Source organism: Musca domestica, unplaced genomic scaffold (assembly GCF_030504385.1).
Source record: "Musca domestica strain aabys unplaced genomic scaffold, Musca_domestica.polishedcontigs.V.1.1 58, whole genome shotgun sequence".
Taxonomy (NCBI): domain Eukaryota; kingdom Metazoa; phylum Arthropoda; class Insecta; order Diptera; family Muscidae; genus Musca; species Musca domestica.
Window position 1 is genome coordinate 26,803 of NW_026712360.1, and position 16,102 is coordinate 42,904.

General features: G+C 36.5%; 1 protein-coding gene across 1 annotated transcript in view; it reads left to right on the forward strand.

Annotated features, from left to right (window-relative positions):
* LOC101897270 (7SK snRNA methylphosphate capping enzyme bin3) overlaps window positions 1-15,750 on the forward strand; it is a 28,521-nt gene extending 12,771 nt beyond the window's left edge. The window contains exons 2-6 of the mRNA XM_005177946.4: window positions 8,968-11,518; window positions 11,583-11,775; window positions 11,835-13,141; window positions 13,215-13,361; window positions 14,378-15,750. Of these exons, the coding sequence (XP_005178003.2) occupies window positions 9,425-11,518; window positions 11,583-11,775; window positions 11,835-13,141; window positions 13,215-13,361; window positions 14,378-15,097 (4,461 nt within the window). The 5' untranslated portion in view covers window positions 8,968-9,424 and the 3' untranslated portion in view covers window positions 15,098-15,750. The remainder of the gene's footprint in view (window positions 1-8,967; window positions 11,519-11,582; window positions 11,776-11,834; window positions 13,142-13,214; window positions 13,362-14,377) is intronic.
* Window positions 15,751-16,102: the final 352 nt, after the last annotated feature.

A 16,102-nucleotide genomic window follows, 5' to 3' on the forward strand; every position in this document is an offset into this window, starting at 1 on the left:
AATGGCCATATTTAAAAGTTTAAATTCCTTAAACGCCGTTTTATATCGGGTACAATCTGGCCTTATTTTAATAAGGCCATCTGGTGAAATTATAATTTTTATGATACTAACCTGAAAGAAATTAAATTATTAATGGATTCTAACGGAGATTTTTTAATATTCTTACATATTTTCCAAAATCTTCTACAATTTTGGAATGCATGGAATCTGCTCATTTAGTACAATATCATTGTTTTCCAAACAGTCCGTCCTCATTTGTACATTTCTTTTTAAATTGTCTGCTTCCATTTTCTTTAATCGTCTTAAATTTCTGAATCCGGACATTTTATTTATCACACAACACTTACTATATTCTTATTTTATTAATTTATTTTATTAACTTTTTTTCAATATTCACAACTTGCACTTTCAAAAACACTTCACAGAATAAAATTTTGCTTTTAAAAGAAAGAAGCATCAAAAATAAATAACAGTACAACACACAAAAAAAAACTTTACAAAACAATACAAAGGCATCCGATTCAGATGCAAGTGCGATGGACACATTTTATTATATTTTGTTTTGTTCTTTAATTCTAATATGGATTTTGTTCCACAATGTAATAGCAATGCGACTCATCCAATTCGGATGCTAGTTGTATGCTATAAACCACTGTTATTTCATTTTTTCCTATTGACAAAATAGCATACATTCGGATGGGTATTAAATTGTAATGGCGAGCGGACTGCTGGGATGCTGTTGTTGGTTGTATGCTGCTGGTAGTGTTGGTGGGGGTCGTCTCTTCACCGAAACAAGTGGATTGCAAAACTTGCATTTGGTGGGGGGGAAAAGGAAAGGAAACGAACAAGAGCCAATGCGAATGCCAACCAGCCTGCCAGCCAGCATTACACAAAAACGGCAATATCTTTGAGTGGCTGACTGGATGGCTGGCTGGCTGCCTGAATGACTAGACGTCCGACGTTTTGTCGTTGTTTTATTTATTTACTCGACTGACGTTAAGTCATTCGGCCCGTGCCGTCGTCGTACAACATTGAACGGAGACGACGACGACGTCAACGGCAACAACGTCTGTTTGTACTACTAACATAAAAAGCTGTATCCACAATACCACAAATGGCTGCTTTTCGTAAAAAGTAACAAAAACAAAAAAAAAAAAAACATCGGCAACAACAACACAAAACAGAGAACAAAAACACATTTTTGATAAACGCTTGCCTGGCTTGTCGGCCAACCTGTCAGAGATGGGAATATTGTACTACATTATTTGTTGATGATTTTTTTTTACAAAGAAAAGATGATTGGAAGTGATTCTTCTCTCAAAGGAAAATTCAAGGTGCTTGGATGGGAAAGGAAAATAGACTGATTTTTTAGAAAAAATCATCGGAGATGACTTTTCTCAGATATAGAAAAGTTCAACGGAGTTAAAGTTCGTAGAGTAAATTCACGTTTTTAGATTTGAACAACATATTAAATTGTGACTCTTCGATCTCCCATCCCTGGTGTCTTCCTCGAATGATTGGTTGTTTAGTTTTGGTACTATGTTGTTTACAGCTTCGTTTATCGGAAAAGCGTTACTTTTTTTTCAATATAAAGTTTTAGTTTTATTTTTTTTTTGTTCTCTTTTATAATTTGTGTCTTGTTGCTGTGTCTCGCCGTTGTGTTGTTGAAGTTGGTGACTTTTACATCACACCAACATGATTTGAGAAAAATAAGTTTAGTGACTTGTCTACTTTGTTAGTTTTTTGTTGTTTTATTTTTTTTATATTTTTAATAATACAAAATTGAAACTACTGTGTTTATTACCACTTGTTTGACGTTATCACCCACTGTTGTTTTAATTCGTTTTTTTTTTTGTTTTAAGGAGATAACAACAAAAAATAATGACGTTAAAGCGCGGGCAGCAGCAAGCACGGGTTTGCTGTTGCAGTCATCGACAACATTTCACACTTGATGAAGAAAATACGGGCTATTTCACATACATATTTACTATGGATATTCATATGAACATACAAACATTGATATAGATACATATGGTGTGTATGTATGTATGTATGTTTGTACGTTAACGTGGGTTGTTCGTTCCATATGTAGGTAACTATGTGACCAACAGGGAATCATGTGTTGTTGTTGTTGTATTTATATTAGTTTTTATTTCATTTTTTTTCATTCAATAAAAAATAAGACCCCAACAACAACAAATGCTAATATTTTGATAAGAATGCCAGTGTAAATACATGGAAGTTAAATAAAGATCTAAGTAAAGGAATGCGTGTAGTCTCCATTATTACAGTATCATATGACATTATTATGGAGGTTAGAAGCAAGTTTTAGATTAAAAATGATTCAAAAGGGTTGGAAGAGGGATCATGTTTTTGCAATGTAAAATAATGATTACGTCGTCTAGCATTTCAAACATATGTCGTGTTATCCTACTTTTTGTAACAGTAAAAGAGAGAAATGTGAAATTCACTCTGAGAGATCTACGTTGCCCCGAAAGTACGGTATGAGAATCAAAAAAAAAAAAAAAAAATATATATTTAAAATAGATAACAATCGTTCAACTTCAACTCAACTCAGCTCTGCTGGATATTCTTTAATTTACCTTGTTAAATTTAAATTTACTGAAAACAGGTTCCTATATATGACTTGCGTATATACCATGGACTTATGAATTTAAATTTTGACAATGAAATTTTGCCAATGGAATAATTTAAAAAAAAATTAAAAAAAAAATATTGCGCGAAGTTACCTTCTTAATTTTGTCATGGATACAGGAAAGGCTTTCTAGTAAAAAGATTAAAATATGGTCAAAAGTAGTGGATTCCTGCACGTCCTGAAACGAATATAAAATAGACGTGGTTAGAAACATACAGGGTGAGATGAAAAAAACTGCAACCAACTTCAGACTGCTGTCATTTCGAAGCCACTTGTCCGACAGCTGTTTAAACTATCCAGTGACAGCTGGTTATATTGTTTACTAGCATACAATTATCCGTTTGACTATTTTGTCTGGAGTATTTTGGAAAGCAAGGTTGACCCTAAAAAATACTAAAGTGTCAATCTGTATATTCGTAGTTTTCGAAATTACTTGAATTTACACACTAATTCCGGTACTTTTTTATAGGGAAAATAGAAGTTTGGATATTCAAAATGGAAATTTAATAGACTTTGCAGAGTTAATTATCAATTATACAAACTTAACAATTTTATAACTTTTATCCTCCTAGGTATGCGATTCATAATATTTTTATACTTCATTGTTACTTTTTTTAGTATTTCCTCTTTAATTCCCCTTCTAAAATCCCCCCATCCTTTTGTATTAGAAATTTAAAATATATTGAATGACTTTACTCTTTGAAAATTCTTTTCAGTAATCCCTTTCACACGTACAAACAAAAATGTTATAAGTTTTTTTTGTTGTTTTGCAAAAAATATAAAACGCATGTCGGAACTTCCAATACGAATATTTGTCATACAAACAAAGAAACTATTGAAGAATCTTAAATTTCTAAATAACTTTTTAAATTTGTATTTTTTTTTTTGTTGGCCAGTAAGTCACATACATACATACTTGGATCTTTGCAATTCCATTGTGAATTGCAAACAAACTTTAAACGAATGTAGGTATGTGCACAGTGTGTTGGTTCACAAAATTTAGGGAATTAAAGGCACGATTGAAATGAAAAAGTTTAAAATGTTCTAAAATGTATAAATATAAATAAACTTTTATTTTCCGATTGAAATTAAACTATTTAAAATGTTCTACATTCTAAAGTAACGCTACAATATCGGAACTATATGTCTGTATTCTACATTTGTATCATGCCTTTATTAATCTATAATATATTATAAAGCTTTCTTTTTAGATTTAGAAAAATTGTGGGTATCGCCTAAAAGTATGCTATAAAGATGTTATAGATAATTTAAATGAAAGTGACTTCGTGACACATGACTAACACCATGTGTAATCGGATCGTACGTACGTACGCTCTATAAAAGAACCTATTAAAGATCTTCTATCGGAATAAGTCTTAATACTCATGTATAAAAATAATCTTTTTCTTGGAGAGCCCTTGATGAATTCCATAAAGGATATAGCAAAAGTCTTCTGATTTTTTCAACGGTGGAAGGAATATTACGAGCTTTCCAAAAAAAAAAAACTTCAAGTTCTTCTTTGTAGGAGTCGATTTTTTAAGTCCTCTTAAATACTGGTGGAAGTTATTGTCATGTCAGAAAAATCTTATAATAAAAGACCTCCCCAAGCAGTCTATAAAGTAAATGCGCATCAAGGATCTTCTATCTATTTTAACGGAAGAGGTTGTCTCAAGGTTTTTTTGAAGGTTCTACTTCATTTTCATAAAATATTTAAAGTATTTTATTTACATAAGCGTCTTTATCAAATTTTATAATTTGCATATTTGTAGCATACTTTTAGGCGTTCAAGAATAAATTTCAGGACTCCGTGCGGCGAGAACCAAAGTGAATGCGCATGAGGTAGCAACCATTACGAACTCCAAATACCGAATTCGAAACTGTTCCGGTGAAAAGTGTGACACAAATCATCAAAATACCGAATATTTGGGGACTACATCCAAAGTTTGACCTATATGAACAGTTCTAGGCGAGGTTCCACAGACAGAGGGACATGCAGACGGGATGATGATCTGATTAAGAATATATATACTTTGTGGGTTCAAAAATTTGTATTTCAAGATGCTAAAAACGAAATGGCAAACTTAATACTCCCTTCGTACTATGGCAGAGATTATAAGAACACATACATATTTACCTAGCCCACTGTTATAGCTACTTTTTAAAGACTAGCGTGTTTTCTCTCATTCGTTTAACAAATTTCTTAACGCATTTAAACTAACAATGGAAACTGCGACAGAAGTTCACTTCGTCAATAAATTTTCAATTGGTTTATGTGACTACGATTGTGTGTGCCGCTCCGAAATTTGTTTGTTTGTAATACCTTACAATGTTAGGTTGTTTTTTTCTTCTTGTTATTATTGTTGTCGTCTTCTTCCTTTTAACAAGTTTGTTGTAGTAGTCAACTTTTTAGAAAACAAAAATAATTGGGGTTTCGAGTAGAAAAATAAAACGAAATGAAACGTGAAGTAGAAAGAAAGAAGACGAAGAAACGATGATGATGACGACGATGAAACCTAACGTAAGAGTCATCCAAAAAGCACAGTTTTCCAATTTTTTTCTATTTTTTGTTTCCTCCTCTTTTCCCCGCCGTTCGTGCCATAGTGCTGCTGTATTATACGGCCAACCAACCAACCAACTGACTGACTGACTGACTCCCTGATTGACTGACTAACAGCGTTAACGAAGCGTTACTTATTCCTTCGAACTTGGAATAAAATGCATTTGGCGTTTTCGAGAGCTGGATGCATTCAATCTGGATTTTTCATAATAGGAAAATTGAATTTTCGTTGTTGTTTTTTCCTTCTCTCCTAAGTTACTTTATTTCGTAGAAACTTTGAGAGGTGTGATGTGATGCATGGTTGACATTTAGATATGAAAAGAGAGAAATGGGGAAGAGGAGGAGGGGGACGGATTTGAAAAGCGTAAAAAGACAAACAATAGAATTATTGTCGCAAAGCGCAAGCATAATAACATTTGTGTTTCCAATGAAAATTTAATTTCGAATTGAAATTGTTTGGTCGATAAATGGGTTAGTTAGTTCATGGCTCTTCATCCATATTGATGCAGTAAAAAAAGATTAAATGAATTATGTCTCAAAACTGGGGCAATTATCCATTGGGATGTGGTATATTGAGGGCAGACACGGAAAGGGTACACATTGAATTCCCCACCACCCACCGACCTTAATCCCATTTTCTTGCATTTCAACTTAATTTGGAAAGTGGAAACACTTTAATTGTGTTAGCTGTTAACTGCTGGATAATCCTATTTATAATGTCATCAACCATGAAGTTTATAGACAGTCAGTCCTCATTGGCCCAGCCCACCAGCAGTGCTAGCATGTAAGGGAAATGTTCCTGTTTTCCCATTGTTTGTCTTCGGTCATCGTCGTCCCCCACCACCCAACTTGTTTGTTGGTCGCCATAGTCTTGCCGTGGTCAAGTTGTTCATGTAAGCAAGCTAGTTAAGGATCCCGGCCTTTTGTGCCCATACCACATATGTGGCTAATGGTGTCCGCTTTGTTTCCTAGTTATGTTTTTGTCTGTCGCGTTTGCTGGCTGGCTGGCTGAATGGCTAACCTGTCTGTCCCTCCATGGCTGGCCGGTGGTTATCTTTATTGGTTTGTTGTTTTTGTATTTTTATGAGGTGTCACCGCCGCCATGTGTGCAATCCATGTAATTTTTATGTTGAAAACATCTGAAACCACTAGACATGCAAACTCGTTAAAGCGATAGGACAACCGCCGTCACAGCCATCCAAACATTAAACACTTTTGCCCAAGCCTGGCATTGGATGGATGGATGGGTGTTGTTGGGTTGCTGGCTTGCTTATCGTTTTGTATTGGTTAAAGTTAAATCCCTGTTTAATGGAGAAACATAAATATGTGAATATGAAAAGAAAAAAGATAACCAGAAACATATGACAGTTTTTGTAACAGGTGTCGTCGTTCTGAGGCTTTTCGAATATTTCAATTTGGAGAAACGCTTAAATTTTGATTAATATTTAATAAAATTTGAAGCGTTATGGTATTTTTGGTTAAATTGTGAGAGTGATTTTCAACTCGGATGTTGATGTAGATATAATGATAACTATGACCTCCATATGAGGTATTTATTCATGCAATAATACGTATTACCCTATTTATTCGGAAGGTATTAAAACAACAACAGATATATTTATATTAAAGAGAATAGCGTGTATTTATACGGGCACCATAAATATGTGAGGGGTGCCTAAGAGCCTTTCTAATTCTGGGGGCGTCTAAAAGTATGCTATTAAAAACAATAATAAATAATAATGAAAAAAGACTCTTTACATATGACTCTAACATGTTGTGAAAAGCTAAATATTTAAGTCTAGATTAAATATGATAGAGTCATATGTAAAGTGTTTTATTTTTTCATAATTTTCCACAATTTTATTTTCATACCCTAAACCACCAGGTGGTCAGAGTATTATGTCTTTGTACATTTGTTTGTAACAGGCAAAAGGAAACAAGATAGACCCATAGTTCCTTTTGATGATCTGCATAGAATAACATTCTGAGTCGATTTATGTATGTCCATCCGTCTGTCTGTCCATGTATTTATGTAAACAAAGTGCAGGTCGCATTTTTTGCCCGATCCAGATGAGATTTTGCACAAGTCATTTCTTTGACCCTAAGACGAACCCTATTGAAATTGGAGATAATCGGTCAAAATTTAGATATAGCTGCCATATATATCTTCGTCCGATTTGCCTTTAATTGTGCACCAAACGTGTAATATCAGAATTTTGCATAAACGACCAAATTAATTATGCAAAATTTGATGGAAATCAGACATAGCTATAGCTCCCATATATATTGATCACCCGATTTCATATTTTGGTCCTCCGCAGTCGTAGTATGCACTCTGTAACAACGATATTTGGGGAAATATATCAAATATAGCTCAGAAATACCTTTGCTAAATTTTATCGAGATCGGTTCAGATTTGGATATAGCTCCCATATATATTTTCACTCGATTTGCCTTTTATTGTGCACCAAACGTGTAATATTTGCCCAAATGAGATGGAATTTGGCACTTACGACCAAATTGAGCCTGAAAACAAGTATGTCAAATTTAGTGAAATTCGGTGCAGATATAGCAATAGCTCCCACACATATTGTTCATCCGATTTGTTATATTTATTCTCCACGGCCGTAATATGCACTTCGTAACAACGAAATTCGAGGAAATATATCAAACGCGGCTCAGAAATACCTTTGCCCAATTTTATTGAGATCGATTCAGATTTGGATATAGCTAACATATCTTTATTCGATTTCAAGTTAATTGGAAGGGAAATGCCCCCAAGACATACTTTATAAAAATAAATACTTAAGAGTGTGTGTACATAAGCAGCTTGAAGTGTTCGCATGCCATATTTTTTGATATATCATAAAGGGATACGAGAGCCTAACCTAAATTCTGCCTTCGTTTCCCTTTATAATTTGACATTAATATGTCTAGCCATGATGCCAAGCTGTATGTACCCTCAACTTTAGGCGAGTTCACTTTCGAATCCTGAGAGAAAAACAGGCAATTGTACACAATAAAGTTTTGACGATCCATAACATATCGTCATATAGAAACAGGTATTGCCTAGACAATGAAAAAAGGCCTCTAAAAGTATGCTATAAAAATTATAAAGATAAATGTGGAAAAGGTCACTTTACATAGGACTATAACCTGATATGCCTTAAGCCAATGAGCGGATATTTTTAGCATTAATTTTTCAAAAACTGTCAACCACAATTACATGTATTTGTCCCAGAATGCCATGTCTGCATTTGTAAGATGTGGTTATTGTTTTTTTTTCATTATTTTTGCTACGGAAGGATTATTAAATTTGTTTTTGTGGTTTATGTGGATTCACAAATTTATTTGTGCAATTTCCGAAAGCCCCCTGCCTTCTCGGAACTTTTTTTATCTTCCCACTTAACATTAAAACAATACGAGGGAAAACATGTTATACATACATCCAACCAGGCATGCATATGTTAGCGATTGTAGAACATTGCTGGAGAAATGAGCACACACATGTATCTGTTGTTTATGATCCTTCATGCACACATGCTTCCCTTTCCTTATTTCCTATTCACCTCCCATCCCCCTCCCATCTCATGCTATTATATGCTTGCATTATTTATTAAAAACCTCTGTATTCTGACTTTAAATTCAGGCTACAATAAAACTTTATAAATAATCAACATTTTCTCTCATACCAAGAGCTCCACTCCATTCTCATGTTGTTTTCTTTCTTTCTTTCTTCCCTACCTACTTTCAGATTCATTCATACAACACACAGGATATCATCTTCATAAGACACAAGAAGCATAAGAATTAAAGGATTCAGCAACTACTGCGGGGCATATAAAACGCACACGTACGCAGTCATTTGCATAAGGCTACTCCCCAACAACAACAACACCACACTGCCTTCGTCGGAGGAAGTGAATGAAGGAACGTGCGGCGACGAACTTGAAAGGATTATAATTGAAAGTCAGAAGTAAGGAAAGCCCTACCAACAACCAATTGCAGGAGGAGGGAGAGCAGGTTCAGCAATCCATTTATTCTCCCTCAATATTTGAAAAGTAAACAACAACAAAACCTAGAGCGTTGACGCTTTAAAACGTTCGCACACACACACACACCCAGTCCCGTGCTATACCTGTGCTCTGCATTGCATGGAAAATGTAATTTAGCATTTCCAATAGCTCGGTCATTTTTTGGAACAACATAAAATGGATACTGTGAGCAATTTTGACAATCCTGGTGATTGTCAGTCAAAAAACCTCTCACCCAGAGTGGGCAATGAAAACAATAGTCCTGCTATGCATGTTGCCAACCTGGCGGACCATAAGAGAGTTGAGGGTGCAACAGCAGCAGCAATTGTCGATATGGAAGGAAAACCGACATCTGCCTCAATGCCCCTGGCAACAAATAAATTAAAATCACAACAACAGCAGCAACATCATCAATTTCGTGCACCACAACAATTTGTTAAACATAAGAAAGCTTCCTCTTCAACGTCAACGCCATCAGCGACAACAACAGCAACAGTAACTGCCACAGCCAACGCCTCAAGTCTCAATAACAACAAAAAGAACAAATGCTGGAATAAACGCCAAAACAGAACTGCCAAACACAATACTGGTTCCAGCAACAGCAGCGGCAGTGGCGGCGGCGGCAGTTGTGGTCCCCAAACCGCTGCCACCACAAACAATCCATCCTCACCGCCCAATGTCCAATCCATGGCTGAGGAAAAGCCCGGCTTAACCAAAGCCGATGTTGAAAATATTCAAAATTTGAAAAATCAAGGGCACAACTATTATCACAATTATCCGCATCCGCACTACAGCAGCAATCACCATGGCCCTGGTGGCGGCGGCGGCGGAGGTGGCATTGGAAATATGCCGCCTAATGACAACCGTTTAGGCTTGTCATTATCATCGGCCGATAAATTGGGTTATGGTCATGGCCATTTAAAGACACAGCAACAACCATTGCATAAAAAGCCTTTGCCATCGCATCGTGGCGGTGGTGGTGGCGGCGGAGGAGGAGGAGGCGGTGCTGCAGGTGGTGGTGGCGGCGGCCATAACAATCACAATCATCACCATCATCACATTCTGTGTGCTGGTTCGGCACACAATACAATGGGTTCAGGCGTGGGAAACAATGCCGGCAGTGGTTCTGGCGTCAATGCCAATAATTTGTCCTGCTGTCACATAAATGGCTGTGGCAGCCACATGGGCAAGGATAATCAAGCTTTAAACAACAACTCCAACCCCAACAATTCATCGGCATCAATACAATTTTGTTGCATACGTTCCAAGTTCTTTTTGCCGGACAAAAGGCCACGAAAGGGCAATTTTATACCGCCCACAAAATTTCTCTTGGGAGGCAATATATCGGATCCGCTGAATTTGAGTTCACTACAGAATGAAACTGGCGATACATCAATCAAAATCACACCGGCCACCACGCCACGGCAATCGCCAATTACCACACCGCCCAAGGTAGAGGTTATTATACCGCCCAATATACACGATCCATTGCATCTGTTGGATCCTGTGGACTCAACGGAATATGAAAAACAACTAACCTCGCCCATGAAGAGGGCCGTAGTCGGTGGTGTTGGTGGAGGTATTTTGGGTTTACCCTCAGCCGGTGTGGGTGGCGCCATCATTTTGGGTCTCCGTGGAGCTCAAAACAGCAAAGCGCACAAACATCGCCATCGCAAGAATCGCAAACCGAAACGTAAACGCTATGACTCTTGCAATTCGACCACCAGCACTCTGGGAGATGCGCTCGACGACATTACACCAAGTGCTCTGATCAATGCCTCGTCATCAACTGAAAAGGGTTTGCTTTCGGTTTCATTGGAGGCAGAAAACAAAAGCCAAGACCAAAACAACGAAGGTGGCGTCAGTAGTAGTGGTGGCGACGACGACGACAATGACAGGCCAGAGCGTAATTTATGTTCACCACAAGAGCAGCTCTCACTTTCACACAACACTGCTGACACAAAGGTCGCCAATATTGATGTGGATACAACGAGCCAACAAACCAAGTCACCAACACCGACACCCGTAACACAACTGGCACAGGAGCCAATGGATAGTAGTGGTGCTGGTATGGTTGGCAGTGTTAGCACCACCACCACAGCCATTAGTTTTGGAGAGTTTCGAGAGCGCGCATGTCGAGATTTACGTTTGGATTTGATATCCACCACAGGTAGCAACTCATGTGGCAATTCTGTGGTTAGTAGTACAGGTTGTGGTGGAGGCGGTAGGAAACGTAAAATCAGTGAGAGCAACAATTCCCAAAAGTCCAAGGTAAGTTGAGAGTCATATTGGGGTCTAACGAATGGTCTTAACTAATGTATCTTTTTCTGTTTAGAAATATTTTCGCAATGATTCCATGGACAAAATTGTCAGTCCCGTTGTACCACAGCCAGGTGCTTGGAAACGGCCACCGAGAACAACAGCCTCGGGTGCACGTAAATCCTCAAACAGACGTTCCAGATCGATAAGCGAAAGTAACACCGCAGACCTAAGTCCTGTGGAAGAAAATGCCAAAGCTTTGGTGGAGGGTAAGTCGGAGGCTACTTTTTCAAGTTATATTTTTATTAACCTTGATTTTATTTTGCAGAAATACCCCGTGATGACACACCCGATTTGATGAAGGTAGATTCCACATCAGAATTTAGTGCTCTGCTTGGTAGTCCTCTGAGTACGGCTTCGGGTGGCACATCCATAAATGCTGGGGAGGGCGACAATATGGCAGACCTTTTGAATGAAACAGGCGATGCCAGCAATGCCTTAAAATTGGCCGAAAATGTCAAGAAGGAAATGGATTCTATGACCGTGTCCACCATCAAAAGCATCAAACCCAAATTTCTACCGGACGGCAGCAAATATCGATATGGCAACTATGATCGCTATGCTGGTCTGAGACACTTAAATGAATTCATGGATATTCGCCTGCAAGTTTTCATGCAATATCCGGAATTATTCAAGAACAAAGACATTCTGGACATTGGCTGTAATGTTGGCCACATGACCATATCGGTGGCCAGGAAATTGGCACCCAAATCTATTTTGGGTATTGATATAGACAAAGAATTAATAGCCAGGGCGCGAAGAAATCTGGCAATGTATGTTCGCATACCGGTGGAGACGTGGAAAAAGGAAAACGTTGAAGTTCCCGAAGCAGATGTTAAAAATAAAGACAAATACGTAAAACTCAAGGCGGGAAGACGTAGGCGTAAAAAGAAAAAGAATCGAACGGACATAAGTCAGCAACGCAACAACATGAATTGGGGCCACTTCCAACATCACCACCTTATGCATTATCCACATCACCACCATCATCATCATCACCATCATCATCACCACCACCATCACCATCCGCATGGCGCTGCAACGACGGAGCAAGTCGGTAACAAACTTGATGCCACAGAATTCTTTCCCATATCATTTCCCCTGTGCTATGGTGGCATAACCCAATCCTCAGCAAAAATGGCTAGCCCCCAAAATCTAGAATCTCAATCACCTGCCTCGACCACAACCAGTGTAAGTACTACGACCAAAAGTACACCTGGACACCCAGCAAGTGGTGGTGGTGGTGGTGGCGGCGGCGGTGCAAAGCAACAGAACAGCCAAAATTCTTCGACCAATGTTCGAACACAAATGTCGAATTTGAAAAATGAATTTCCCCAAAATGTTTTCTTTCGTCAAACGAATTATATACTCAAAGATGAAAATCTCTTGGCCAATGATACGCAGCAATATGATCTCATATTATGTTTATCGGTTACCAAATGGATTCATTTGAATTTTGGTGATGCCGGTTTGAAAATGGCCTTTAAACGGATGTTCAATCAACTGAGGCCGGGTGGCAAACTCATTTTGGAGGCACAAAATTGGGCTAGCTATAAGAAAAAGAAGAATTTAACGGTGAGTTGTGACATATTTGGATGGGGGGGTATGTGACATAATTTATTAACTTTTTAATTTTTTTCTTTTTCAGGAGGAAATCTATAACAATTACAACAATATTGAATTCTTCCCCAACAAATTCCATGAGTATTTATTGAGTTCTGAAGTTGGTTTCAGTCACAGCTATACATTGGGCATACCGAAACACTTGAGCAAAGGTTTCAGTCGACCTATACAGGTAAGGATAAGGGTGAATAAGGAAATTGTAGTGAAATAGGTTGGGCCGTATAAATCGTATAAGAAATTTTTAAAGAAATGGAAGGTTTAAGATAAAAAATTTATGAGCTACCTTTTAGTTTATAAAATAGCTCCGCTGCCATGGCCAGAGATAAGACATAGGGTAAGTGTACCAGTAGTCGGCACTTTTAGGATTTTTGTGTTTTTAATCTCTCACCATTCTGAGTGGAACATTTCAATTATTACAAAGTTAATTTATTCAAATTCGAAATTTTGTATAGTTTTTGAAATAATAAATAAAGTTTTAATAACTTTTTATTAAATTTTATAAATTTGTACTTTTATTAAAACAATGCTTTTTTGCCAGTAGTCGGCACCCCTTGCCAATTGTCGGTATGACATTTTCCAACTGTCGGCATACCAATTTTTTTTGTAAGAATAATTAATAATAATAATAAATTAATTCATTAAAATATAATATTTTTGTTTAGTTAAACTGATTCGACGTCATTATTGTACTTTTCTTAAGAATATTAATTGTTGAGGACCACCACAGACAAAAATTTAATTTTTATTAGAATAATTCATCTTTTCTTAGCGAAATTGTGCACAAAGATAGCTGACAATATATTTGCAGTAAACAAAATACATTTAGTTATAATAGTTTCATTTATTTGGGCTTAAAAATAAAAAGTGCCGACTACTGGGATATGCCGAACTTAGGCACACTTACCCTATTATGACACTTTAAAATTTTAATATTGTTTCATGAAGTATATTTTATACTAGATATCCAAAAGCACTTAGTATCAGATCTGTATAACGATTGGAAAGAAATACTTCATTCCAAATGATTTATTCATATTTTTGAATGGCGTTTTTCTTTGCAATCGTCATACAAAAAACAGTACCTTATTCCAACATTTCTTTTTCATATTAGCGTGCTTTTATATATCACTCCGCATTTTCATCTTATGCGATTTTTACATCTAATATTCTTCAATTTGTTATTTCCAGCTTTATGCCAAAGGTGATTTTACTCCAAGTCATATACGGTGGTCAGATGCCTATTATCCACAAACGCCATTTGAAGCATATCGTGGAATTTATGCCACAATGCCACCACGACCTACGGGCATGCAATCCTCGTATCCTCTGCTCTCCTCAACCAGATCACAGAACTATGATACACCACAGTATACGGGAGGAGGATCAGGTCCTTATAGCTGTCGCCAGACACCAATGCATCAACCATCAACTTCGCAGTACTACAATCCCCTGGAATCGGATTCATATCAGCCCTCTTACGATATGGAATACTTAAATCACATGTATGTGTTTGCCTCACCCCTCTACCAGACGGTGTGGTCTCCACCCACAAGTATGCGTAAAAGTTCATCACACACGCCAGTTTTTGGCAGTGTTCGGGATGCTGAGTTAGAGGGTGATGGCAATGCCATGCCAGGTGGTAGTTATCACCGTCATGTATATCCTCCAAATGATGAAATTTCATCACCAAATGCCAATTCCGGAAATGCTTTCAATTCCATACGTGATCCCGATACAGATGATTCGAATCAACAGAGACCACATGTTTATGCAACCAATTGTGGCGAAAGCTCATCATCGCCACATCCACATGGTGGCATGAATCCCAGCGACACTGAAGCTGTCGATGATAGTTTAATACTGGACGAGGAGAGTCGAACAAATTGTTGTGATTTAAGCGAAGCTTAAGCGAGCAACAGCTTTTCACAAGTCAAACGTGAACATGCAAGGCTCTAAAAAGACCAGTTTTTGATTTCAAAGTCAAATCAAAACAAGCCAGGCCTTTTGTGCGCCCAGCTTTTTGAAGACAAATATTTACATAAATTAGAAAACAAGTCTAAAACGCTTATTAATGATATTTTTGTATTTGAGAGAATATTACACCACTATATACAAAAATATTATACATTGAATTTTATGTAAAAAAAACAAAACAACCAGAAAAAAACAACAAAACATTAAATAAGTTTAGAAATATTTATACATTTTTATTATTTTTATGATTTTATTTTTTTGTAAAGCCGGGGTTACAAATATTTTATATAAACATATATTTATTTGTTTCGAGATATATATATAGAGTATACATATATACAAAATAAAATTACCTCCTTAAGGCTATACGTATTGAATATTATACACATACGTACATACATATATTTGTAATATGGATGGAATGCGTCATACATAATCGAAAGATTTAAAAAATAAATGAAAAACAAAAATGTTTGGAACTACTTTCAAAATTACGTTAACAATTTTGTGTTAGACATTACCTACTACCCCCTCACATTATGCCCACCACCACCCACTATGTTTAAAGAATATATATATACATTAATTAATATAAAACAATATGTGTAATGAAATAGCCGTGAAATTTGATTAAGTTTTACAACAACAATAATTTCCACAAAGCTAAAATACAACAATATTTCAAAATCAACCGCTTATAAATAGTCTCTAGTTAAGTTATATAAAACACTTAGAATAAAGCACTTTATATATATATCAGTTGATTTTGTTTATCTCTAACTCAACCAACATTCTCTACCGTTGTTTTTATAATTTATAAACTATGAATTATTTTTCCTAAGAACTTTAAATATGTTTTCTTAATTAGAATTTCCATGAATTACAATAGAAAGCATGAAAAAAATACAAAGATAAATGAGAAATAAAAAACAAATAAAG